The sequence below is a fragment of the Lonchura striata genome, chromosome 5 (assembly GCF_050655825.1).
Source record: "Lonchura striata isolate lonStrDom1 chromosome 5, ASM5065582v1, whole genome shotgun sequence".
Classification (NCBI taxonomy): Eukaryota; Metazoa; Chordata; class Aves; order Passeriformes; family Estrildidae; genus Lonchura; species Lonchura striata.
In genome coordinates, this window is record NC_140707.1 from 21,225,030 (window position 1) to 21,251,575 (window position 26,546).

The 26,546-nt window shown below is 48.7% G+C and overlaps 1 protein-coding gene across 2 annotated transcripts; it reads right to left on the reverse strand.

Moving 5' to 3' along the window:
• Positions 1-25,429, reverse strand: CCDC9B (coiled-coil domain containing 9B). 2 transcript variants are annotated; one of them, XM_085580066.1, is made up of 14 exons: positions 25,122-25,286; positions 22,734-22,847; positions 22,220-22,324; positions 21,436-21,498; positions 20,883-21,047; positions 17,540-17,689; positions 11,714-11,788; positions 9,697-9,881; positions 8,300-8,361; positions 7,740-7,793; positions 7,197-7,302; positions 6,570-6,627; positions 5,423-6,235; positions 1-936 (listed from the first exon to the last, which is right to left on the reverse strand). In XM_085580066.1, exons 1-13 carry the CDS (start codon positions 25,140-25,142, stop codon positions 5,453-5,455), a joined length of 1,941 nt encoding a protein of 646 aa, XP_085436192.1. In that variant the 5' UTR covers positions 25,143-25,286; the 3' UTR covers positions 1-936; positions 5,423-5,452. The 2 variants fall into 2 exon arrangements, with proteins under 2 accessions (XP_085436192.1, XP_021411710.3); XM_021556035.4 differs by lacking the exon at positions 21,436-21,498 and having other exon boundaries at positions 25,122-25,429.
• Between the last annotated feature and the right edge of the window lie 1,117 nt (positions 25,430-26,546).

Consider the following 26,546-nt stretch of genomic DNA (forward strand, 5'->3'; position numbering starts at 1 on the left):
TTATGGAAGGCACAACCAGGAAGGTGAAAATGTTTAATACAAAGTCTTGGACCTCCAGCTCCAGTTTAGCCTGGGTCCTGCTGCCAACTGCTTTGGGCAGTGTGGTGGGAGAGGAAGATTATTGTGCTATCCCCCTCCTTGCTGTGCTGCAGGGATGCCCAGTTACATTTGGGAAGGGGGCATGGAGTTTGCCGAGTTTTGCACACACCTGGTCACCCAAGCAGCCACCTTCCTTGGCACAAAGCACTGTCCTGATATGCTCCTCAGCTTCTAAAAGGGGAGGACAGCTGGAAGCTCTTCAAGGAGGAGGTGCTGGGTTGATCTGTGCTTATCAGAAGCGCTCCATCCATCCATACATCCTGTTCATGCCCCGCAGCCCCTGCCACTACCATACACCTCTGCCAACACTTCATCCACATGCAAATCTCTAGTACAAGAGCTCTGAACACAACTTCTTCACCCACCTATTGAACTACACCCTAGCACCTCACCTCTCCTTTGCCAATCACCTCTTCCTGCTGTTCCAGTTGCTGGCACAGCCCCTGGCACATACCTCCAGCCTTTGGGGAAAAAACAGCATGTGTGCCCAGAAACCCAAGCCATAAGTTTAAAAATAATTAGTCATTAAATAAAATAAAGTGCATCCAGTAGACATTTCCTTGGCTTGCCACGCAGCTGCAATATATGCCAAACAAATAGATAAGTGATGGTGTTTTCTCTGTAGGGTGGGATTGTGTGCACCCTTCCCTGTCCTTTGACACATGGATAGGGAAGAGGGATGCCAGAACTGTGTGGGGGGATGGTGATGGGGACCCCATGTGTTGTGAATGGTGCTGAAGGGCACTGCACAGGTGCTGAAAGCTGATTTCATAGAAGGTAAAAGTGTGAGGACAAGCTTGTGCTCCTCTTCTCCTCCACTGCCTCCAGCACGTTATCCTGTGAAACGAGAGCAGAGACAGCCGCGGGATTATCAGTCTCTAGGGAACTGCTGAGCTGTAAATTAAAATGTCTGCTGAGTTCCACCCTGCCGTTCCTGCACGGCTGGGGCAGCTTGGGAGGCACCACTGGGGCATAACCCAGATACCTGCTGCCAAATTAGACAGGAGCAGTGAAGGCTCTGCAGCCCAGGGGACAAGCTAATACTACCAGTCTGGATTAAACACTCTCAGTCCTCTTCTGGGATACATCAACTTTACTCTTTCCTTATATCTCAGGAACAACAATCCTTATGTGTTGTGTGTGCTGGTTCAGCACCTGGAACACCAAGAGAAGAGGCTGATTTCACGTAGGGCCTTGTGATCCTTCCTGGTGAACCTGGCCTGGGTGTGCAGCATTTATGAACCCCAAGGGCAGAGGCTGAATTAGCTTTTCCTAATGAAAAACTATCCTGTAGTGGAGCCTGCTGTCCTAGAGCTGCTTCCAGACCCAGACATGCTGGTTTTAATTGGGAAAGGCAGACTTTTTATTCTTTTCTACTTGCCAGATGCTTGGGTGCTGCTGAGACTTGCTGAGCTGGCATTTTCCTGCATCCATGTTTAAATCTGTAGATCTGCCTTTTGCTGATGCAGATTTCAGCACTCAAAGCTCCCAATAAAGGTCAGGGATAGGGATATAAAAAAGAAGAGATTAAATCCTGCGAAGGCAGGAGAGGCCACAGGAAGCTTGGCTTGCATAAAAAAGAAACTTCTCAAGGAATCATCTGAAGGCACAGCCATAGATATTTAGTAAGGAACTGCACTGAAATCAGACCCGAGGTGCTGACACAACTGATGCTGTGTACAGCTGAGATTGTTGCTGGAGACTTAATTCCTTCTCCTGTCTGTGTGCAGCAGCGAAGGCTGGCTGTGTCCGCTGCCAAGGGCTGCTCAGTGCTGTGGCAGCACACTGAGATTTAATGGGACTGGGAAGGGCCAGAAGCAGACTGTCAGTCACGCTTGGTGGTCCAGATATTGTAAAGTAATGTGGTTTATGAGTCTGAGCTGACTCCAGCACAAGTTCTTCCTATTGTGGATCTATTTGATCACTGATTCTTTCAGAAGGCTCTGACCGTGTTTCAGTGCTGGGAGACAATTCCCTTTCCTACTTTGGAGTATTATCCTTTCAATACAGATACCTTCTTCCCATGCATGAATGAGTCTTTACAGCCAAGACACTGGTGGGCTTTAAAGTCATTGCTTCTCTTGGTAATTAGCCAGAGTGATTAGCCTTTCTCACATTTCCCACTGTATCCTCTTTCCCATACAGAACTCCAGGGCTAGTGGGAGATGGAGCAGCTGCGGGCTGGCTGTGAGCTGAGGTTCAGGGCAGCAATGCTCCCATGTGCTGCCTGGGCTCTGCCAGCAGAGTGGGAATTCTGTGGTGGCAGAATTCCTTCTGTGTGTCAGTGTCACAGGAGAGGACTGTCACAGATCACTGCTGTCTGTCTCACACCTCCCAGCCTGGCTGGCTGGGGGATGTCACTGGGATGGCCTTCACAGCCAATCCAACATCAGGTCCTTGTGGGACCTACTGGTCAGGTCCCATGTGATGGAGGGATGTGCAGAACTCCCTGAAGCTGCAGCTGAACATAGCTGATGAAGGTCTGAGATAGCAGGAACAACTGTGGGATATGAGAGCAGCTCCATTCCCGGTGTTTGGAATGGCAGCAGCTCACCCATCAGAGCCCTGAGTTTTGTTTAGACATATTAAGCTCCAATAAGTGGCCCTCAGGATTCAGCCATGGCAAGCTTCCAAGTGCTCTGACAGGTACCCACCATTTCCTAATTTTCCCATATTTATTCCTGGGCTTCTCCAATACATTGGTCCCTGCCCCAGCATTGTGTTCTGGCTTGGATCTTTCTTCACGTTTGCTGGTGTTCACTACCCACATATTTACAGAGATCACAATTCCACTGCTTTCTGCCTTCGTTTTCCTAGACTAAACAACATTCTCTCAACAGCCCTGGAGCCTTCCTTGTGTGTCCTTAGTCTCTTGCACCATTCTTACAGAATCCCTGTGTTTTCCAGCGTTAACACTGTGCTCCCATGTTGTGCCATCAGTCCAGAGATATGGAGACAACTATGTCAAGTCCCACTCCCTGACTCTGCGTAAAGACTAAGCTCTCCACTTAGGGGGTACTTAGGGTGGTACTCAGAGGTGCTCTGGGAATTTAAAATGCCCATGGCATGAGGATGGGCTCCAGAGGATGGTGTGGGCTGCAGGAAGGACCAGGGAAGCCAGTACTATTCAAGCCAAGCCCCTGACCCTGCCAATCCTAGGCCAACTCCCCAGACATACCAGCAGATGGTATCTTCCTGTCTCCTGAACCTCAAGGAAGCTCGTTGTTCTTCTGCAGCTCTGCAACTGTTTTGGGAAGTGCTGGTTTCTGCTTGTGCTGTTTCCTGCACCAACCTTGGGCACTGGTTTGCATCAGAGCTGACCTCTGCTGACCTGCTCCGTCCTGCAGCACTCAGGCCCTGCCTGCCCCACTCCTGTTTACGTCAGCCAGTGCTGCAAGGTCAGATCCCTGGAGCTGCTCTGGAAATCTACCCCCAGCTGCATTTTCTCTAAAGATGTTAAGATTAATTTTCTCAAGAGAATTCAGGGAAAAGCTTCTGTGGTTTTTGTGTATCGTTTACTTCTCTGGGACTTGTTGGACATTCTCCAGGGATTCCAGTCCTGCATTTCGAGTAAATATTTATTCCTTGTTATTTGAAGCGAAGGATGAAAGCCCCACCACACTCTCTGCACAGCATCTCCCACTGATTTGAAGGTGCTGGAGATTTTTAGTACCATAAATAGATGTTGGGAGGGGGAGCTGTGAAACCCACGTGCACAGGGCTGCAGTTGTGCAGGAAGGGATGTGAGATCTGCATTTAATGTGAGTGGGACATGGGTCCCACTAGCAGGGCAGGGGGTCAGTGCATCATTATCACTGAGTACAGATGTTTCCAGCTGTTACATATACCTGCTGAGCTCTGATGTGGACTCAGGGCCCTATTACCAAACCATGGGAATCTCCATCGCTGAGATGAAAATGGACTACTCTAATTTATTCTTTGCTCTTAGTTGGTGTCTAATTAAAGTTACCCTGAGTGAGCAAAGTAGTCATTAATTCCTTCATCCTCTAATTTGGTGGGAATTTTGGTAGATTGGAGAGGCGTGGCTGGACAGTAATCTCCCACTATGTCCATCCAGGTGTTTCATAACAGTATTCTAAATGCTGTTGGAATTAATTTCCCTCACTTGAAGGAATTTTAGTTCAAACATAGAACCAGCTCCTGCTGGTTCTTGATGTTTTGTCTTTTTGAAATCACTATGACGCTTGCACTTCTCCCTGCCTTTTATATGGATTGGATTATAGGGAAAGTCTTTGTTAGCAGTTTAGCCACTTCATCCCTAAGCTCATTTGTACCTCTGGGAGGAATACTGAGCAACACCGGGGGACACATTGCTGAGTAGGTTCTGCAGAAAAGCTTCTGGAATCTGGGAAAGGCTCTTGGTGGGGGGATCTGCCTACCTGGCTCTGAGCAGCTCATTGCCTCCAGTGCCTACGTATGGAAAAGAGCTGCTGCCTCTGTGAAGGAGAGAGGCAGGAGTATCCTGAGAGCCACTCCCATGCTAGGCAAACTGGATTATATTCTGGAAATGCTCATCTCTGTTTAGTGTGACATTCTGCTCTGTGGGATGTTGCTGGAAAAAACACACCTTGCAAAGAACCTCTACCCTCTCCCATTCCTCCTAATTTCTACCTTAACTTTGTGCTTATCATCCTTTGTTCCTTCTCCTGGCTTTGCACTTGCCTTGATGGAAGAAAAAGTGTGTAAAATCTGGAGCATTGCTCCATAACTGGCTCTGTTGTCCCTCCCTTCTGTTTGGTTTGTGGGCCTTTGCACCAGGAATCATCTCACCCTGTGTATTTATACACTGCCCTGCACATCAGTGTTACCATCTGTAATTCAAAGTGTAGCTCTCATAGACCTTCTGCTGGGAAGAGAATCCCACATACAATTAACCTTCTCCCAAGCTGCCCATGAAGGGGGCCCCTGTGGCTTTGCAAGTGTTTTGGGGAAGGACCACACTGACCTCGAGCTGTGATCACCCCAGAGACAGAAATAAACTCATCCCACTGAGGTTATTCCTCCCATCCTTTCTAAGGTCATAGCTTCCCAGGAATAGATCAGTATGTGCCCTAACTAATGTGTGTCATCAACCAACTTCAGCAGCCGAGTTTTCTGTCTAAAGTTTTCTGTTTGAGTTTGCATTCCTTCCCCACCCACTCCAGGACAGGCCCTTGGGATCCACAGGTTGAATTACCTTAGAGATCCATGGCACTGCCAGTTAACATTTCTGAAGAGTTATCTGGTATGATGCCATTGTACCACAGAAAATGGAGTTGTGCCCCTCTGTACTATGGCTGAGAGCATTAATGAGATGACTCACCTTATGTCTCAGGCAAGCTGGTGCAATCTGCTAGTTGTGAGTGTCCCCACTGTCCTTGTCCTTGCAGTCTTCAGGTTGGTCCCCTTCCCCAGACTGGGATTTTGCCGTGTCCTGTTCAGGCACAACAGCCTTGTCAGAGCTGGCTTTCCCTGGGGCCAAAGGCTCATGGTGTTCAGTGCCTTCAGCATCTTCACTTTCTTGTAGTGCAAGTGCCTGTCCCTCAAGAGCAGTGGTTTGGGTCACTTCTTCCCCTCCTTTGCTCACCAGCTGTCCTTGGTCTGCATCCAATCTGTCTCCTGCTCTTGTGTCGAGATTTCCTCCATGGCTGCTGGAAGAGTTCTCAGAGGGCTCCTGTTCTGAAGCTGGCTGTTTCTCCAACCCAGCTCCATCTACAATCACTCCCACGGGCAGTGACAAGGTCTCCTCGCTGCCAGGCCTGGTGCCTTGCACAGTGCTCTGAAGGCTGCTCTCTGAAGCAGTGCTGTCAGTGCTCTCCTTCTCTAGGGACATGTCAGCAGTGCCAGGCTTCCCACTGGCATCTTCCCCAACACTTTCCTTGCTTGTCTTGGGCCCTGGCTCGGAGTCCCCGGCGCTGGCCACAGATACCTCTGTGCTCCAGCCCCTCACTCCCCTCTGCTCCTCCTTCTGGCCATTCTGGGCAGGCTGGACCTTCCCACTTTGCAGCTGCTGTGAGGAGGAGGCCCCGTGATTCTGGAGGCTTGGCTGTTTCCCCTTTTCCTCCAGCTCAGCTGTGCAGTTCTCTTCCACCCCCTCATCACCTCTGCTCTTCCGCCTGTCCATATCAAGGCTTCTCTGAGAAACCAAGGACATATTAAATTCAGCTTATTAAAATACCAGTATACTGTATTTCTTGTCTGTGATGGTTCTGAAAACCTGAGGAAACAGGATGCAAAAGGATGTAGGTGGAGAAATGTTCAGGGACCAGAACAGGTGAGGTGGTTGTGCTGACAGAGGGTCAGTGTAAGCAGTGAAGCTGCTGTCACACCAGGCCATGTAAGGAGTGTTAGTGGCAAGTACAGTTACCCAAAAACAGAGGTCTCCCAGATCTGGAATGGATTAGAGATTCCAATTTTCCTGATAGAATGTGTGTTTAGAAAACTCAGCTGCCAGCAACTCAAGAACTCACCTGGCCATCGAGGTCATCCTTCACAAGAGACATGTCCTCGCCTTCTTTTGCATCCCATCTGTCAAGAAAAAGTAATCAGGATGAGGCCTTGAACTTCTTACAAAACCAGTGTCTCTTGCCTGACACCCAGATAGGAATTCCTTCCAGGGCCATGTATTCCTTGTCTCAGCCCTTTGTCCAGGCCTATCCAGAGACAATCATTTGAGACCACTGAATCCTAATTAACTGGTTGTTGTAATTCTAATTGTAATGAACATATGAACTCTATTTGCCAGAACAGACAGTTTAGTCAGACTAAGAAGATAGAATTCACTTATGTTGATACCTGCCACAGTCTGGTCCTGCTTGCCTGACAGTGCCCAAGTATCCCAGGTCTCCACAACAGCTGACACAGAGGCAGATACTGAAAGCTAAAATTATTTTGAAGTAGCTTGGAAGTCAGAGAGACTATTTACAAGGGCCTGCAGTGACAGGACAAGGGCCAATGGCTTCCCACTGACAGAGGGAAGTGTTAGATGGGATATGCTTCCATGTGAGTGTGGTGAGGCCTGGCACAGGTTGCCCCTTCACAACAGCAGGGAGTGAGACATGGGCGTGCCCACCATGGCAGTGCTGCCAGCTCCTCACCTTCTGGCTCTGCCTGTCAGTCTGTCCTTCCCCTTGGCTCGGCTGCTCACAGCAGGCACTGCTTTTGGACCAGGGTCGCTCACGTTCACTCCACGATGTCCTCCACCTAGAAAACAGGTTGGAAATGCCATGCAAAAGCAGGCAGAAGCAGCTGAGGGACCAGTGAACAGGCAACACCCTTGTATCCTTGGAAAGGACCTCTGAGGTGGGAAGCCTTTGAAGCTGTATGCATACTGTATGTATATTTTCTAAAGTAATAAAGACAAATCAAGAATTTAGGGTTTGGGGATTTAGGAATTTCTTGTGTGGTTTTTTTAATCCCAAATTCCAATTCTAACTTTACATCTTATTCCTTGGATGCAGTCTTATTTGTGCTGTTCTTGGAAGACTTCTCCCTTGCACACAGCTATGAGACCATCCATTTGCTATGTTCCAAAAGGCTCTCCAAATCTGCAAGTGTCTGGAGAGAACACTCTCCCTGAGGGATATCAGAGGTGCTGGCATTTAATGGGGTGACATAACACAATCCTGTGGTTTACTCACCTCTCCCGTCTGCAGGAAAAGATCTGTGCTGGAATTTCCTTGCATTCCTTCCCCCTGCAAGGACACAACACAGGATGCACCAAAGTGAGTGAGGGTCTGTAATGGACAGGCAGCGAAAAGCCTCATGTTCAAATAGGGTGTCATGAGGGAAAGCTTTGTTTTGCCAGTCCGTCTCCTGAGAATCAGGAGTCAGGATGGACTTACACTCATAAAGAAGCCAGCATGTGCCATAGGGATCAGAGATGATGTGCTCTGGAATAGGACTGCCTCTTAAACGAGTGTGTGGGAAAGGAGGCAGGGCTGTGCCTCCACACTGTGTTGTACCAGCTTACAAAAGCCACTGCTCTCCCTGGGAAAGTCCAAAGCTCTAGCACCCAGCTGCTCAAATCCCATCCCCCGAGCCCTCTGCCCAGCAGGAAGGGCTGAGCCCCCAGCTCAGAGGCATTTGCCCAGGAAAGCAGAGCTTCACAGCTGACAGCCACGACAGCTGCTGTGGCACTGGGATGCGCACGACCAGCGTTCACTAGCGTCAGGACAGAATCTAGGTGTCCCTTGCCAACCTTTCTTACTGCTGGGATTATCCAAGGCTGTCTCCCCATCCTTAACAAAGTCCTCTTCAAACCTGCAGGTTAAAAACAGGCATTGTCAGACCTGACCATCCTCTTCCAGTGTGCAAAGCATGGGCAGGAGCCCTTGGCACGATGCAAGCTCCAGCCTTTGGCCCTTCTGCACCTGCCCACAGGCAAACCTGTGCAGGTTTCTCAGCAGCAGCTGAAGCTGCATGTGCTAACTGAGGCTGTGAGGTAGTTCTACCCCAAAGAACAACCTCTAAAACTTTTACATCAGTACCCATATGTATATATTAAATTTTATGAACCTCCTATAGATGTAGGGTAGCTGTATGACAGTCAAATGCAGCTTCCCAAGCTTTCAAACACAATTTTAAGTAGCTTCAGGACTTGTCATCTCCAATCAGACCATTTGGTTAGCTTCTAGTCCTGCTTGTTTTATATTATGGCTTCTCTCTTAAAAATTGATTTTTGGAAAAACAGTAGGGCTCAGGGCTCAGAGTGCTGTCTTGACATCAACACTCAGCACCCACTTAAGTCAATTCACCCCTAATTTTTGGGGTATCAGCGACTGAAAATTGATGTGTTTGGTTCCATTCTTCAGCCAAAGGATTGTCCCACCTATCTGTCCTGTGTAAACTGTTCTATCACCAAACCTTTGTAACAGTCTCTAAACACAGCACCCTACCAAAGCTTATCCTGCTACAGGTGCCAAGTCATTCTCCAAAGTTCTCTAGGTGGTGTGACCCAGCTGAACCAGCACAGCCAGAGGGGCAGTGATTGAGGCAGGGATGTGTCCAGCCCCATTCCCAGCTGTCCCACACTGCTGTTCTCAGCTTTGTCCCTGTATGGCACAGGTGGCCTTTTGAAGTGATTTCCCTGCCCTGCAGTGCCCGAACAGGCTCAGTTTAAGGAGTGGGGAGGATTTAGGCATGTTGGGTTCTCCTGTGCTTGAAAAGGACAAAGAAAAGGGGGCAGTTAGAGAACCTGTGGACTAGCAATGCAAGTTCGTCCATCCACATTTCTGGAAGAGTACCCTCCTGCCACTGGATATGTTTGTGTAGAAATGGAGAGGATCCTCCAGATGCAAACTGAGCCTTGGTTCATGTTCCCCTCCCTCCTATAGTCCACATCCTGATTGGACCAAAGGCAGGCAATCTCTGTCAGCACATGGTATCCCCCTTCAGGAGGGCTTGTATCAGGAAGAAAACATGAGAATCACTCTGATACCAGATCCCACTTATGGGCATGCTCTGGGGAGGAAGAGGCAGTAGTATGGATTTGGTTAGGCACATGACAGCATGGGATTGATATGTATCTGCACAAGGTTCCACCACTGGCTTTAGGCCTGCTGCAGGCAAAGCACCCTGGGACAGGGAAGGACCTACATGTGCTCTGATTTCTCCACATCCCAAGCCCGTCGCCACTCGCCCTTGGCATTCTTGTGACGTGCCAGGCGCTCCAGGTCAATCTGGTCTCGCTCCCTCTTCCAGCGGATGTACTCTGAGCGTTCCCGGCCAGTCATGGGGAAACTCAGGTCTCCAGGGCTCTTCTGGACTGGCTTCCCACCATCCTAGTGGAGGAAAAAAAGCTTCTCATTAATAAAATGCTCTGAAACAGCTGTATTCAGGGTATTTTGTATTGTCACCACAACAAATGCTCAGGAATATTTGAAAACAACTTGGGACAAGGTCAGCTCCTTTCTCTGAAGTGATGTGTGCACACCAGGACTCTGCTTTACCCAAAGCCTAAATACAGTGGGGCTTTTTGGCTCGACAGAAGGGAAAACTGAGGCAGGAACCTTTGCTAAGGTTTACTTAGGGCACAGAGTCAGTTCCTGGAGTGCTTGCCACATCTCTCAACAGGGTTTGAATGATAATTCCCCCAGCCTGATCCCCTTTGGGATACATAAATCAAAGTTATGCCTGTGAAATCCTTCACAGTGAGAAGGCAGAGAAGGAAGCCAGCCTTATGTGACCACCAGGCATCCACGGGAGCCCACAGTCACAGAGCTGTGGCCAACCCTGTGCTCAAGAGCAACATTTCCAAAGCAAAGGGGCTCTTCACCTTCACTGCTGTCAGGCTCTTGGTTTATCACTCCTCATGACAGACTGGTTAAGGACTGACACTGCTCAAAAATTTAAAGCTTAATGGAAAGACAATTCAGAGTTGATGGAGCATGTGGGGGGGAAGTAGCCCAGCTGTCAGGTTAATGGATGAGGTGGAAGCAGGAGCCGACAGGCTGTGGTGTGTTGTCAAGCAACAGTGTGTAGGGAATAGCCTAGAGCAGAGCTGAGTCCTGGGGTGCTAATTACCAGCAGATAATTCATCACCTCATACACGTGTCCTTCCATGCCAGCCACCCTCACACCTTCCCTAAAGAGGAATTAACTCCTCAGCCTTGCACTGCGGGTGAGAGAAGCAGCAGGAAGAAGGGACTGAAAGCCCTGTTACCAAGGTGACTCACCTGCGTGGGCCGGAGCTGGGGTGGCACCAATTGCTCCTCCATTCCTCAGCTGGCAGGAGCTGGGGACCTGACACCGTGTCCCCGAGGAGGGAGATGAGGGGGTCCTGCCAGGATGTGGGTCCTGCCAGGATGGATCCTGATGCATCCATACAGCCAAAAGCAAGGGAAGGACTGAGGCTGATGCCTGTGCTCTCTTGTGGGGAGAGGCAGAAATGGCTGGGAACCTATGGAGCAGGAGGAGTGGGTCCCTCACCTCAATTACAATGTAGCTGTGGTTAGCTGGACCACAGGCTATCGTGCTCCCCCTTCCTGCTCTGGGAGGCTCAGCTGGAATTAGTGTCTAAGAGCCCATCTGTGTCCTCCTAATGAATCACACTGAGGTGGGGTTATTCTATTTGTGCTCCATTAATTAAAGCATCTGCAGGCTCGAGGGAGCCAGCATGTCTCCAGGCTTTGCATTAAACAGTCAGTGGGAAGGCCTGTGCTTTAATTTACCTCCATCCTACTCAGCTCCTGCTGAAGTGAGGAGCTGTAGCTAATACAGCCTGAGCTTTTCAATCCACAAGGAAATGGTTTTGAGACAGGAAGCAGCCAAAGCTGTGCTGCCACAGGGGTGAGCATGTTACCCTTCCTAACATCCCCATGGCTGTGTGAAGGGCTTGAGCAGCCATGACAAGGTGTGGAGACAGGTCCTTGTCACCTTTCCAGTGCTGCTTGCTCCAGGTGTGTCATCTGCTCAGCAAAGCTTTGGATGTTGAGAGTGATGAACAGTGGGAGCCGTGTCAGAGCACAGTGCTTCTTCACAGAATTACAGGATGGTTTGGGTCTCAAGAGACCTCAAAGGTCATCTTCCTTTAGGACTATGGTGGGAAGGCACATTCTACTGGTTTCCTCTTCCAAGACAAGGGACCCCACAATGGGACGTGGGCTCCACTCACCTTCCGGCTGTGCTCACTTTCTGGGCCTCTCTCACTGTCTGATCTCCTCTTCTCTGCTGTTCTCCGCTCTTCTCCCTGCAAGAGAACACACACAGGAATTATTTCAAGGATTAAGCACGGATTCCTCACAGGGAGAATCAGGACCTGTACCTATGCCAACCAGGACATATAAAAACTTCTCAGAAAAGATCAGCAAAAGAGGAAGGATTGTTTCTGGGGCCCCAAATCAAACTGAGGCGGAAAAAAAAATACATTAGAAAGCAAGGGATGCATGAGAAAAGCATTCTCAAAGATCCCTCCTTCTCCCAGGCTGGAAGCAGAGTGGTGTCCTGCATGGTCCTGTTTTTTTCCAAGGCAGACCAAGTTTCAAGTACCTTTACAGATTTTGGCCATTTTAGAATTCCAGTGTACAAGATCTGGGAGCCTATCTGAGGTGCAGCTACAACCCAGCATGGTCAAACTAGGAGTGATTTTAGTCCCTGGCAAACATGGCATCCTTCTACCACAATCCATCTCTGCTTCCATGGGGTTTACCCATGCTGCCACCAGATTGGTGAGCTCTGCTCTGGAGTTGAATATCTGGTGTAGATATTCCCCAGCCTGGCAGGAGGTGACAATCAGCTTCTATTTCTTAGTGAGCTACAGACACCGAACATAGGCCAAGCCAGGGGTTCTCTGTCCCCTCATGGGATGAATAATCAAGACAGAGCCATGCCAGAAGCCAGGGTGGGACTACAGTGGGTCTTAACAAAACAGTCTATAGAGCATAAAGATCTTTCAGGAAAGGCTTCCTTCACGGTTGGACAGCAACAGGACTGTGGCTGTGGGGGGCTGAGCTTGTCCTGCTGCCATTTTGCAGTGTCCAGCAGAACTGAAACACAAAGAGGAACGTGGGAGCACAAACTGCCAGCTCAGCCCTTCCAGAAAGTGGCAGCATGGTGAGGTCCAGCCCAGGCTGGAAACAGGACTTTTATTCCCTGCATTCACCAGACACAGCTTTAGTTTTACAGGGAAACTTGGGATATCAGTCTTGATACCTGCAGCTCTGCCCAATCTCCTAAGGCATCTCATGCTGCTGAAGCTTGTTGTCATGTATCCCATGGAATCATGCAGGGAATGGGCTGGGGACATATTTTGGGGGGATTTCTCAGACATGCTAAGTCTGAGGCACATGGGAAGTGTGGCCATACAGTTCATGGACTGTCATTGCACTTGGTGCATGACAGCTTCACTGGACTGACTCATAGCTCCAGCACAGATGGAGGCTTGTTCAAACAGATCCTTGGAAATAACAAGGAATATTTTAGCTATATTGTCCTGGGATTTCTCAGGGTATATGGTGAAAGATGACACTAGGGATTTATTTCAAAATGTTGCTGTGAAAACTTAAAATGCTCCCTCTGGACTCAAAGTCACCTGCTCTGGCAGCCCTGTTTGAAGAACCTTGTAGTGAGAGATTGAATGAGTCTCTGCAGTCTCAAATGGAGCATTTACTGAGAGATTAACCAGCAGAAATCTGGAAACTTTGCTCTCCCAGAGCCCTGCATCCCAGTGGCTGTCCTATTTGCAATGCTATCTCATCAGTGCCCACCACAAACCTGAGTCACAGAGGCACTGCACAACCCTTCATCCTTTTACACCCTCACTGCAAGCCAGCTGCCTTTTGCCTTAATCTGCTTCTATTTTTGCTTCTCAGAGGGCACTGTGGAAAATGGAGAAGACCACAAAAATGTAGTTCTTTTGTACCAGGACAGCAGGTCTGAGATGTGCAGAGAACAGTCAGCTTGGTTCTTGCACTGGCTCAGGAGCAGAATTCCTGTTGTCCTGCTGCCCCAGAGCTGCTGCTCCTGTTACCCCACACCAAGGCCAAGAGGGAGCAAAACATGTTTTTCTTTTCCTTCCTCCTCTCTGCCCCCAAAATTAAGAAAAATGACATGGATGTTATCATTCCTAGTGTAACTGTTCCTGCGGAGCAGGAGAAGGACACAAAAGCCTGAAGCAGTCAAGGAAGATTATGCTTGTTTATCCTGAGCTTTCTGCCAAAATTTCTCAGTTTCTCAGTCCGGAATAGCCCAGGGTGGGGGCCCAAGGTGGGGCAGAGCCTGCTCCAAACCAGCCCTGGGATCCAAAAATGCCTTCTGCCACTGGGTCTTTCTGACTCCCTGGCACACATATTCCCAGCTAATGTCACTGTGCAGTGGTGACAGTACTGATGCCATTATCCAGCCAAGCACTGGTTTGTACTAACAGTTCTCCAGAAGCTTTGACAAGTTTCCATATATCTGGGCTAGTTCAACACATTATTTTTTTAAAAATAAGGACTATAAGATGAATTAAACAAACCTTTTGGTACCCACTTCTCCAGGCACATGTCAGCACCACAACTGGTATTTCTTCTTGAAGAAATTAGATTTTTGTAGGAGCTTAAAGCCGTTTTTCTAATGCTCAGATTCCCCACTGGGCAGGATTTTTGAAACTAGTACATGAGAGGATTTTTTTTATAACTCTTTTGAAAAATCTGCCTCCTTAATTGTGCTGCCTGAAGGGAGCTAAAGACTTTTCAGCCACCCTCTCTGCCTATTTTCCCCTCCCATCTGCAATGTAAAAGCAAGTGTTTCTCCTGCCACAGGTTTGGTTCCTCTCCTCTGCAAGCACCAAGTCCGACTCCTCTGTGCTAGTCCCTGAAAGCAGCTTTTGTGTCTCTTGATTACAGTCATTTATGATACACCATCCTGGGAAACTCTGTTAATAAAAGGACAGTTTAAAAGCCCTGAAGCTCTATCAACTGCCCATTTAAAAGATGATTTGTAACCTATTAATTAACCATTGTGCTCCACTGGTCCTGGGCTGCTGGCTGGTAGCTCTAATGTACTAATGAGCGTGAAACACTGCCAAAGCATTGAGTGGCTTTTTAGGGCTAAAAATGAAGGATTGTCTACAGCCCTACATGTAGGAGAGACCTGAGGCAGGTTTAGGGGCAGCCAGGTAGAGATGGGTCCCACATGTGGCACTTCCAAGCCAGCAGCAGCACTGGAGGTTGTGACGCTGCAGCAATAGAGCAATGGCTCTGCAAGGAGACAGGATAATTTGGTGCCTTCAGCCCTGTGGGCTAACAGAGACAGGGCTAACAGAGAGTGAAAGAGTCTTTCTACTTATGGCACTGGGGCTGTCTCAGAAAAGGAGATCATGAAAGCATCTTTTTTTCCCTTGCATTTCCTCTTTGGCAGCTCCTGTCTCAGCTGTGCTGCAGTCTGAGACTGACAGCATGGGGTTAGCACCACAGGCAGCAAGAATGGGAGCAGTTTTCCTCTTTGGGGTTTGGTTTTGTGGGTTTGTTTTGTTTTGTTACTTTGGGCTTTTTTTCTTTATTGAATTTCATCACAAATAAAAATAGAGAAAATTTATGGTAACAAGGACACCCATCAAATACTTTAATTGGATAAATTTGACATGTGCACAGGGGAGGAAGCAAACTTGACAGTGGCCAGGCTACTGGAGGGGGAGTGATGGATGTGATTCTTTCTCCTAGGCCTTTGTGGAAGCCCCAAAAGAGCAGGGAGCCAGCTGGGACACAAGGTAAAAAGGCTGAATCATGCTGGGGTTAATGAGAGACTGAAAGTTAATCCTTGAACTGGGGGTCTCAGCCCAGGTCCCTACCCAGCCAACATCACTGACACCCCACCAGCTTTCCAGCAGCTAATCGATTTGGAGATGAAAATGAAGTTTCTCTTTTAACAACTGATTAAAGGATAGAAAATAAAAAGTGGCAAGAAAATGGTGGTTTCTGTGGCAGGATTAGCAGGAGTATGCCACTGGAACATGTGCTGTTCAACATGCTCATAAATGGTCTGGAAAAGGAGCTGAAGAGAGGGATGACAGTTTGCTGATGATGCTAAATCATCCAGGGCAAAGAATGTAATTTGACCGGAAAGAGCTGTGAAAGATCTCTTGACACTGAATGCCTGCATCATAAAATTACAGCTGAAATTCAATATCAGTAATAGAAAATAACTCACACAGAGAAAAATGTCCCTTCTTGTATACACACACAGAGTAATGAATCCTGAGCTATGATTAACAGTCAGAAATGAAATGTTGGTGTTACTGTGACTAGTTCTCTGAAAATGTTAGCTCAATTATTTAGGGGAAAAAAAAAAAAAAAGCAAAGAAAATGCAAACTTGTTGGGAGAAGAATAGAGAACAAGCCAGAACATTGTTATGTCACTGAGTACATCCTGGAGAGCCCACAGCTGGAATGCCATGTGCAGTTCTGGTCTACTTGTACTGGAAGAATATGGTAAAAATAACAAAAGCACAAGTGAGGACAATGAGAATGATCGGAAATAAAGAACAGTCCTCAGCAGACAAGTCTAAATAGGGGCAATCTATTAAGTTATGTGAGACTGCTGAAGGGAGACGTGAAACAGGTCAATAAAATCATTTGTGCTTTGGGAAGTGACCTGGGAATGATCTATTCACTACTTCCTCTGATGCAGGAACAGCAAATGGAGCTGTCAGGGAACAAGGCTGAACAAGGCTGGGATTTGAAGCTTCGATGATTCTATGGCTTTAGCCAGTGCAGCCTTAGGCCCACCCTCATATGCTCTGAATCCAGATGTTTTGAGGCCAGTATGAGCAAGGTATTGCCAAAAACATATACATGGATGCTCAGCCTCCAATTTCATATTCCATAATGAAAGATAAGAGATGACCTTCCAGGGCAGTGCATACATTTAAGAGAGCACAGGATCTAAAGCCAGCATCCAGGCACTCCTCCTGCTGCTCTCTCCTTGTACAGCCCCAACCTTGATGACCTCAGAGACAACAGGCCCAGCAGAGAGCAGAAGAAGATACTTGCCTGGCACATTACAGAAGTACATTTGACAAGCATAAGAGCAGAAACAGCAGAGTCAGGTCAATCCCATTACATCCAGGAATATTGGTGGCGCCTAGACTGAAGCAGCAATGTCTGTCATGGGGACTTCTGAGGTTACCAGTGGCTCAATCAGGCAGCTCATTTGAGGTTTATGGCATTCAAAATGCTGCTTGACAGCCATGAGAAAGGAGCACCTGAGCTCCTGGAGCCTAGGTAAGCCCTGGGAAGAGGAGAAGCTGAAGATGAGTGTGGGTAGTAGCAGCAAATGGTTGGCATTATTCCAGAGAGGGGCTGCAGATGTCTCCCATCATTCCTGGGTGTGTTTGGTAGCTACACCAAGTGTTGTTTTCCACACAGTCTTTTGCTCTGACCCTGTTTGCTGCAGGCATTTTTTTCTTATCTGTGAAAGCTTCCAAAGAGGAAAATAGCACATGCCTCTGTGTGTGTAAAGAGAAAGGTATTTGTAAAGAAGTATTTGAAATATGTTTCAAAGATTAACAAAGTTCAGCCAGCTCACTCAGCAGGTGATGGCCAGGCACAGCAGGATGTGTTTCAGAGGCAGATATTGCCCAGCTCTGTTAACATTTAAGTCGTGCAGTGAGTCAGGAGGACACTGCTCCTGTCCCAGTCTGCTGTGTAGCTTCAAAGAAAAGCTGGTAAAAGACAAGGTGAGATTCATGCCCCATATCTGGCAGTGCTTTCATCAATCCTTCCAAATCAGCATCTGTTTATGAACAGTGTGTTTAGGAGGCTTCTAGCTTTAGCTAGGATCACAGGGGAGGGAAAGCTCGTGGCTTTCTTCTTTCACAGGGATGGAAAGCAGAGATATGGAGATAAGCTGCACTATTAACATACAGTGTCTCCCAACATCCTGTGCCTAGGCCCTCCTCATGCCAGCAGAAGTGGATACCATGGGAAGGTTACAGGCCAGTCACTAGCATTGTACTTACCTTTTCCTTGTTATCCATGGTGATGGCAATCTGCATCCTCCTTCCCCGTCGGAAAGCCACCAAATGGTCCATCTCCTCCTCACTCAGGTCTGGCACTCTGCCCGGGCCAGGGAAGCTCTCGGTGCGTTTCTCACTGACGATCCTCTTGCCCTGGAAGGCACAGGCTGAGTTAAGGACACCTCCATTAGCCCTCCTAGGAGAGTGGCCATCCCAAAGTGCAAAGGATTTTGGGCTGGCAGAACAGAAATTGAGCCAAACAGTCAGTCCCCTTAGCTTATAACACTGCCACTCCACTCTAAGGGATATTACAGAGGTGTGTTTAGCTGAGCACATCAGCATGGTGGGATTTACCCTGCTCAGATAATGTGCAGCAGGAACACTGAAGGATGGTTTTATTTTAAGCTTGTGTCTGTGTCTTAGAAACAAATGTGAGGTTGTCCCCTCCTCATACAACATGTCCCTATAAAATATGAGGCTACCTTACAGCATAAGCCTAGAAGGTGGAGGAGAAGGAGAACAGTGGGGTTTCTTCTCTTCAAACTTGTCCACATAGCAGTTACTCCCCTGAAGTTTATTAGCACTTGATAATTCATCGTTTCATAGTCATTGAGTGTTTGTATTTCTGGAATTATTTATTCAGCAGTGGAATACTTAAGAAACCTGATATATAAGCTCCTTGAGCAAGGGCAGTTTACCCCTCTCAGATATTATTCACAGCTGTCTGTATTAGTGTCATGACTTCACTACATGGATTTACATCTGTTTCTTATTTTGTTAATGATCTTTTTTGCTGGATTATGTCCTGCCAGTGCCCTCAGCCATCAATTCCACAAAATGAGCACATCTTTTGTACAAAAATATACTCATACTTTTTCTCATTTAACAGTATCATCTTTCAAGCCAGTCATGTGCCTTTTTATTTTTGCCTTACAAGGAAATGAGAGACTTAATAAGTTATATCCATTGTTATCGCTGATCTTTTTCTTTTCTCTTCTCCATATGAAGTCTCCTCAACTTCACCAGGGATGAGGGAACTTCAGCAGCTTCCCTGTCTAAAGGATGGTGCATTTTATTCTGCTTTTACCCTGGGCTTTCACATTTACTGGAGTCTCGATTTAAAAGGTACTCAAAATCTCCAAGGAAACTTTAGTGAAACTTAGGAACTCTTTGTTGCTACGAAATTGTTTTTAAAAACAAAAAGCACACCCAGACCTCTGATTTGTAAGGAAGACATGCAATCAGGGTCTTTGCTATGACATGTGATACCAAGAAGCCTCACATTAACCTCATTTTCCCCTGGCTCTGCCAGGAGTGCAGATGTTAGCAAGGAGAGAGCCTTGCTGTTCACAGCCTCCAGCAGCATGACCTTTTTTACTGCTTCTCAGTCATCGGGCTTCCTAACACATGATAAATGTTTTAGGAGACACTGGAGTATTTCCAGCAGCAGAACCTCAGTCTCTTGTTTATTCATCTTTCACATCTGTATGATTTTGCTGTTTCAGCAGAGATAGTTCTTGAGTCAGCTTGATGCAGGGGAGAGGAGTGGTCTGACTCTGCCTGTCCTGTCAGCCCCAGATGAATATATGTGGTGGGAACCTTGTTATGTATTCCCTTGGGGATTTCTAGCTCTGCTTTTGGGTTCAGTAATTCTAGGCTGTACTGCTGAGGTCAGAGCCTGAACTGGAGAATGGCCTGGCTATGCCCTACCCAGACTACTGGTACGAGGTGTTTGGCATTCTAGTTAACATATTTTTTTTTTCATTAAAAAAGTAAGCCCAGAGATGGTTTAGAAGGCAACAGCAAGCTATTAATCCACAAGTTGTACATCAAGCATTTATTCATCTTAAGTCAACAGCTGTTCCCTAGAGCTTTTCAGTGTTTAGGTGTTGATGGCTCATCCTTTAGACATGTAACAGGGTCACAGACACCTCTTGCCAGGGAGGTCTGGCACTGGAAGGATATTTGAAGGTGACTTCATCACTTGCTCTCTGAGAAAGTCCCTCATGAGACCAAACACAAAGAACCTTGTGCCCAAACACCTTGAGCACAACAGAAGCCACAAAGAACATCACTGGATTACAGGGAGGTGACACCATCCCTGGGCTACTGGATGTTAAAAGGCATGGTGTGAAGGCTGATGTGTTGGCAAAGCCTTTAAACCCTGCATTTATTGAGCAGATGGCAAGGAAAACTCAGAGGAAATACAGAAAACAGCTATTTAAGAGAGATGTGGTAGCTAGACACATCCAGGCTGGGAGACCACCAGATTTTCTGTGTAATACCCTTTACCACTCCTTCCCTTCTTTCTTCCCTCCCGCCCTACCCATTTTGCTTCTGGCTAAGCTGCCTCACCTAAAGGCACATTCTGCTCAATGTGTCTTCTGACATGTGTCTTGTTTCCTTGTTTCCTGTTTTAACAGTCTGGGTGGACTCACAGCCTGCTTGTCCCACATTGGGAAATCCTGGTCCTTGGTGCCCCAACTCCCAGAGTGAGAGACGTCATATGAGGAGAGCACCCATGCAGAGCCAACAGGGACAGAGAGCAGGTTTACAGCCACAGTGCCTGGCAGAGCCAACTCCGCCCCTCCACAGGGCTTGTCCTGGGTCATTCCCTGCCTGAGATCTGGGACTCTGGCACCAGCTCTTAGTCAAAACTGCACTACTCCCCATACAGAGTCACTGTAAGGTGAGATGTGTCCATCTCATGTCTGAGGCATGCCCCAGATTGCAGAGGCAGTGTTAAAAATACTTATCTGAGGTGTGCCAGGAAAAAGAACAGGGGAACAAAGAAAACCCCTGGACTTCTGTCCAGTTTGTGAAACTTTCCAGCTGGCTTTTCTTTAGGGAGTCTTGCTTGACTATGATTTAGGTTATTGAGGATTGGATGTGAGTGGTTTTCTGCACAGCCAAGGATCTCTGGTGCTGGGACCTTGCAGTGGTCACAGGAAGGATGGTGGTGCCTCCTTCAGTCACACCAGTGTCACCAAGCAAGTCCCTCTTTCCAGGCACAGCAACACAGTTTAACACCAGAGTGGCCCAGGAGGGCAGTAAGGTGACTGATCCCTCAGCAAGGGAATTGATTCCACCTGGCTGGCTGGAGGGTGTTGCTGAGGGGGTTAGCAAGGCCTGAGGGCTGATGCCTGGGAATCAGCTATAGAGAGGAAAGCATGTGGTAGCTCTGACGTTGTGCTGAAGAACTGCAAAATGAGAGGAAACCAACAGTAAGGGAATAATTCCCTTTGGATGTGGTATGCTGGACAGAAAGCTCAAGTGAGAGGCAGAACAGAAGCACCTTTGTAAGTCAAGAGGCTGCAGTATAAGAGCAATCCTCTTCCCTACTCACCTTTGCTTTGTTGTCCATGGTAACAGCCAGCTGCATCCTCTTCCCCATCCTGAATGTGAACATATGATCTGCTTCCTCCTCCTCCTCCTCTTCCTCACTGCCAATGCCAAATGCAGGGCTTGTAGGACAGGGGCTTCCCCATTTCTCACTCACCACCCTTTTGTCCTGGAAAACGAACCACTTCCATTAGCAAATCCAGGCCCTTGACCCAGGGACGTGACTGCCTTCCCCAAACACACCTGCACACAAGCGGGGAGGCAGCTACAGAACAGACAGCCCTTGCCCCCAGGAAGTTCTCTGTGCCCAGCACACTGCTGTGACAATCCTGAGGAACAAGGGGCTTGTTGTCTGCTCAGCAGCAAAACCCACAAAGAGCAGGGCTGAAAAATCCTTTGCACTTACAAATCTGACATTTCAGACTAAAATGCCAGAGTTATGGGAAAGAAATGCCATCCTCATCTCTTTGTGCAGCACACTGAGTTAGCTTGGGAAAGCCTAAATCCTGCTGAAGGTGGCCTTGGAAGCCAAGTGGATGGCTGAGGGTGGTGCTCACCATCGAGAGGGCTGGGCTATCTTGTCCATAGTGTTCAGTCTGGGTAATTGCATCTTTCAGGTCCTGTATGAGAGAAAAATGTGTGCAGCAGCGCACCCTGAGAGAGGCGAGGGCCGTGCCGGGGTGGGAAGGGAGCAATGCACTGGCCTGGATCCAACAACCCGGAGTGCTGAAAGCAGGGTGGGCTGGCTCAGCAGGCTCTGCATGAGCTCTGGCAGAGGAGTTCACCAAGGGGTTAAGGCAGGACTGGCTTCCCAAGCCTCATGCTGCCAGGATGGGTGGACAGAGCTTATCAGATTTGGTCCAGTTAGGAAGGAAACCTGGGACTCACAGCCTCTGGCCCAGGGCCACTTGCTTTCCTCACTCCCAAAGCCTAAGGAGACCATAAGTTTTCCCAACCTATGGCATTCTCAGAGGCACTCCTGATGCCTCCAGTGACACACACACACATATACCTGATACACTCTGTCTACATAGTTGCAGTGATGCTGACACCTGGGACCTGTCCAGGGCCGAGTGTGCCTGTTCACACAGCCAGTCATCTGCCAGTTATCTCTTTGTGCATGGGTAGAGGTGCCTGGGCATGGCTGGAAACTTATGTGCAGCACCTAAAATCATTCTGATCACACACTTCTGCAGAATTTACCCACACTTTTCAGGGCTTAGAATCTATTTCCTGTGCCTCAAGGAACTTTGTTGTGGATGGTCTCTCTCAGAAACGCTACTTTGCAGCAGCAGAACTGGAGTGAGAGCTGGCCCGTGGTGAAGGAGAGGCACCACTTACATTGTGAGCTTTGGTGATGGTAATAGTGAGTCCATCCTGCTTGGGCCTCCTGGAGGTAACAGCCATTCCCCCCTGTTCCGCTCGCTTTTTGTCCTCTTCTATTTCCTGAAACACAGACATCCCCTTATCACAAGCCTGTACCTGGATGCTGTTCATTTTCCTGTTTAATTCTGCTAAACAGACCCACCTCCACCTCTAAGAGGAAGTAGGTCCCAACTTGTGTCCCAATTATGGGATGAAGACTGAGGAAGGTGGCAGTGGACAAGGAGATGCTGCAGCAGTGTCTGTGTCAGTGTCTGTTCTTCGAAGCAACTCAAGACTTGTAGTTAAAGGCTAAGGTAAAGTTCAAGCTAAAGGCAGAGCTCTGCCCACCTGCTCTGAGTGTTTCCAGTATAGACATGGTATCTGTGCAACATAGTCATTCTGACTGTGCTGACAATCTTCCAATCTTCTTTACACTGTGAGTTGAGGACCCCAAATCAGAGCTGGGGAAGGTAAGGACCTGCAGACTCACCTGGTACCTTCGTATCAGCGCTTCGTTTTTTTTCCGCAAAGCCAAGATTTTCTTATCAAGTTCAACATCTTTCTGCTCTTTCTTCCTTAACACAGCATCATCCACAGCAGTATCCTGGAAAAACAAGGAGAAAAGCTCTTCTCAGTCATCTTACCAACAGGAAGAAACCTGTTCCTTCTGTCTGGATAGGATGGGAAGTGAAAGAGTCTTTCCCCATCACTTTTGCCTGACTTTTTCCTGACAGAATTCACCTTTCCCTTTCTTACAATTTTTGTTCAGCAATGAGATAGTTTGAGCAAAGCGCCGCTGCCCCACTTTGATGGCTGTCAGTGGGCTCCAGAGTTAACATCCTGCTTATCTGCATTCAGTACGTGACCCTCACCTTTGTGTGTTCTTGGGCACAGAGGAGGCGTGCTGGGTGTCAGACATCAGTGAGGGAAAGGCAGCAGAACCTGCTCATGACACAGACCACAGCTCCTGCACCAGCCCATCCCCACTGGTATCCCCCATTTCGGGTATTTGATCTAACAGCCCCTGCCAAGGGCTGCTCCGCCAGGACACAGGGGTACAGGCACACATCTGTGTCCCGGTGAGACAACAAGAACATTTAAACTGCCTCCACACATTCTTCTACTGGACAATGGGATTTTGTCAGTATCTGTGGGAAACAAATGGTATTTCCATTGCCATTCATCATCAAGTATGTGACAGGTGAGCAGATTGCTTTCGTGGGTGGATATAGTTCCATGGGCATTTTGCAAGGCTGATTAAAGCCAAATTCGGTGTTTACTTGAATAGAAGCTGTTCTGGGAGCATTAAATTGGCAGGTTCACTGTTTACCGAGCTCTGGGGTGTTGGCTGCTGAGGGTGGGATCAAAGTGGTGCATGCCCTCAAACACACCCCTTTCATCTTTAGATTCTTTTGAAGGAGAACTGGCAGAGCTGCCGGCTTGAGAAAAATTTTTAAATTCCTGCAGAGGTTGTATTTGTGCTCTTCTCTTTTAAAAGCAAAAAATGAAAAGGCCTGTCAGGCTGTTCTACCTCTGCCCATTTGTCAGCATTTTTGTCTACGCTGCAAGACGGCTGGTGCCGGGGGCGGGGGGAGGGTGGGGGAGGAGGGGGTCCTTCCATTTCCAGCTGGAAACAAGTCACTGGAAGGAAAGTTTGCTGGTGTTCAGCACTTCTCTTCCCCTTTGTTCACGATGCCATTAAGGTGTTTCTCTCTGCACAACCTATTTCAGCAAACGCTGGGAGCTGTGGGCGGGAGGGGTCGCTCACCCGCACACCCGGGCCCCTCGGCCGAAGCACTGGGCAGCGTGTGGAGCCCACGCTCAGCTCCCAGGGGCTCACCCATTGTCCGCTTCAGCCCAGTCAGCGTTTGCTCGTCAGCTGCCGCCCCGAGCCAGCCGATAACAGGGGGCCGTGCCTTCTCCTCTGTTTCTGGAACGAACCCGCTGCCCCAGACCAGTGCTGGAGCTGATGCTCAGGATGGAAAGTGGCTCCACCGTGCCCTCCCCAGAGTAAAGCTCTTCCGGGGAGCCAAGGTGCCCGTATGTCACCGCGACAGAGAGTTATAAATGGCTTTGGCAGAACAAACGTGCGATGGCTTTGAATCAGCAATCAGCTGAACCCAAAGCCTCCCCAACAGCAGGGCATAGCCACGGAACGAGAGGCCTCATTCTATTCCAAATTAAAATGTCACAAAAGGAGAAAATTGAAAGCTATCGGCTTTAGGCTTCAGTTAAATGACGACATCCCGTTGTGTCACAGCCCCTCTCCTAAGTGGCACACACACTGGCTACGCAGCTCCTTGGGGGCTGGAGGGACGCCTCACCCCAGACTGTCTCTGCGTGCAGTGTTTTCGCACACACTTCTACGATCGCCTGCTTCTACAAGCAAGACCTCGGAGACAGCAGGGTTAGGAAAGTGTGAATGGCAGGAGGTGGGGGGAGGGAAAGGGGACAGGAGCGGCCCGTACTAACACTCTTCTGCGTAAGCAAATATATCCGCTCTTTTTAAGAAATGTCCTCTTCCTTGACAGCTGCGGCTGAAGCCCTCACCAGCATAGGTACCATCCAGCACTGCCTGCGTTTCTGTTTGTTATCTGCCTCCTGGGAGGCACCTTGTTCTGAGCCAGCCACCACAATCTGTCCCGGCGAGGGATGTAAACCCCGGCACTAAAATGCACTCCCCCCAGCACCCCCCTCCCGGTGCGGTACGGCTTGTTTGCTCCCCGTGCCTGCTGGCAGCCAGGCGAGGCAAGAAAACAAAGCGACAGCCGCCGAAAGGCCACCCTGAAGGAAGCGAGTGCAAGTCCTTGCGTGGCCTTTTGGGGTGAGGGACCCCAGCGCCCCCGCCCCTCCCAGGCCCCGCGCAGGCAGCACTCACAGCTCGGTGCATGTTGGACATCGGCGGCGGAGCCCGGCGGATTCCAGAGCAGAGCTAAAAGAGGAGAGCCATCAGACGGCCTTTCTCAGCACTGGTTGCACAGCATACAAGATCATGTTTTGATTACAAAAGCCTCGTCTGGGCTCCCAGCCAAGAGCACTGGCTGCCTAATATACCAAGCACAGACAGGGTTTGGAGTGCCTGTGTCCTCCTCTCCAATCTCACTCTCTTTTTAAAAGAAACACTCCCCCTTTTCCCCCCTCCTGACTCCTTTTAACTTCCTGATGCCACAAACCCTCGTTCAAAGTGGGAAAAGCCGGGTGAACAATGACGGATGGATCAGGCAAACAGCTTGGCTTCGCTGCGTGGCCATTCACGGGGTCGTGTTGTTTGTTATGCATGACTGGCTCCACGCCTGGTGGGCCGGGAAATATCAGGGGTCCTGGATGTCTTGTGAGTGTGTGTGCATGAGCCTGCATGGGAAAACATGGATCAGATTTGCCTTTTTCTAATTAATTTCAGTATTTCCTGAAAGGAAGGATTTCCCCACTGTTAAAAGTGGGCCTTTCTTTCAGGAAAGAGCAGAAGAGTGCTGTGGGTGGGCATCACCAGCTGGCAGCAGGACTAGCAGGAAGCACACAGGCAAAGCAGAGGGACTGCTGTAAGCCCCTGTCTGAAAGCTGCCAAAACAACCCTCAGGAGAGTCACAAGTAGGAGCAGGGCTTTGAGGGAGCAGCATTCAGCTGCTGCATCTTGAGTCACCACATGAACCCTTACCTCCACAATAGGATATCCTGAGTTGGAAGGAACCCACAGGATCATCCAGCCCAACTCCTGGCTCTCCCCAGACACCACAACAATCCCACCCTGTGCCTGAAAGCATGGTTCAAACCCTCCTTGAGCTCTGGCAGCTTTGGAACCATGACCATTCCCTGGGAAGCCTGCTCAGAGCCTGACCACCCTCTGGGGCTGACATCCTGCCTTACCCTCCCATGACACAGCTCCAGCTATTCCCTCGTCTCCTGTTCCTGGGCAGAGATCAGAGATTGGAGCTGCCCCCCACTGCAGACCCCAGTGAGTCTCCTCAAGGCTGAACAAACCTCAGCCATGTGTCCTGGCCATGTGCTACATTCTCCCTCAGGACAGACTGGCTGTCCTCTCCCTTCATCCTGAGGGACACAGATTGAGTGTGAGGCAAACAGGAGATGGAAGCACACCAGGGAATGTTTTGTTGCCCAAGGACTGATGCACAGCCCCACCTTAATGTGGGCCCTGCTATGTTCATATGGTAAAAAAACCAAGCTAGTCCACTGCTGTCAACTGACATTTGAGCAGGTCAGCTCCTCACAAAATCTGAGAAGATTGACCTGAAACCTGGAGTAGTTTAAGGGAGATCTGCCAAAGACTTTGCAGAACTCAGAATCT

Bases quoted from the DNA above. Each gene is read 5' to 3' on its own strand.
- CCDC9B (XM_085580066.1), bottom strand. From the start codon at position 25,142: ATGTCCAACATGCACCGAGCT. The intron at 7,794-8,299 runs GTTGGCAAGGGA...GTGTCCTTGCAG, and splicing joins TAATCCCAGCAGTAAGAAAG to GGGGAAGGAATGCAAGGAAA. The intron at 6,628-7,196 runs GTGAGGAGCTGG...TTTTCTTGACAG, and splicing joins CTGACAGGCAGAGCCAGAAG to ATGGGATGCAAAAGAAGGCG.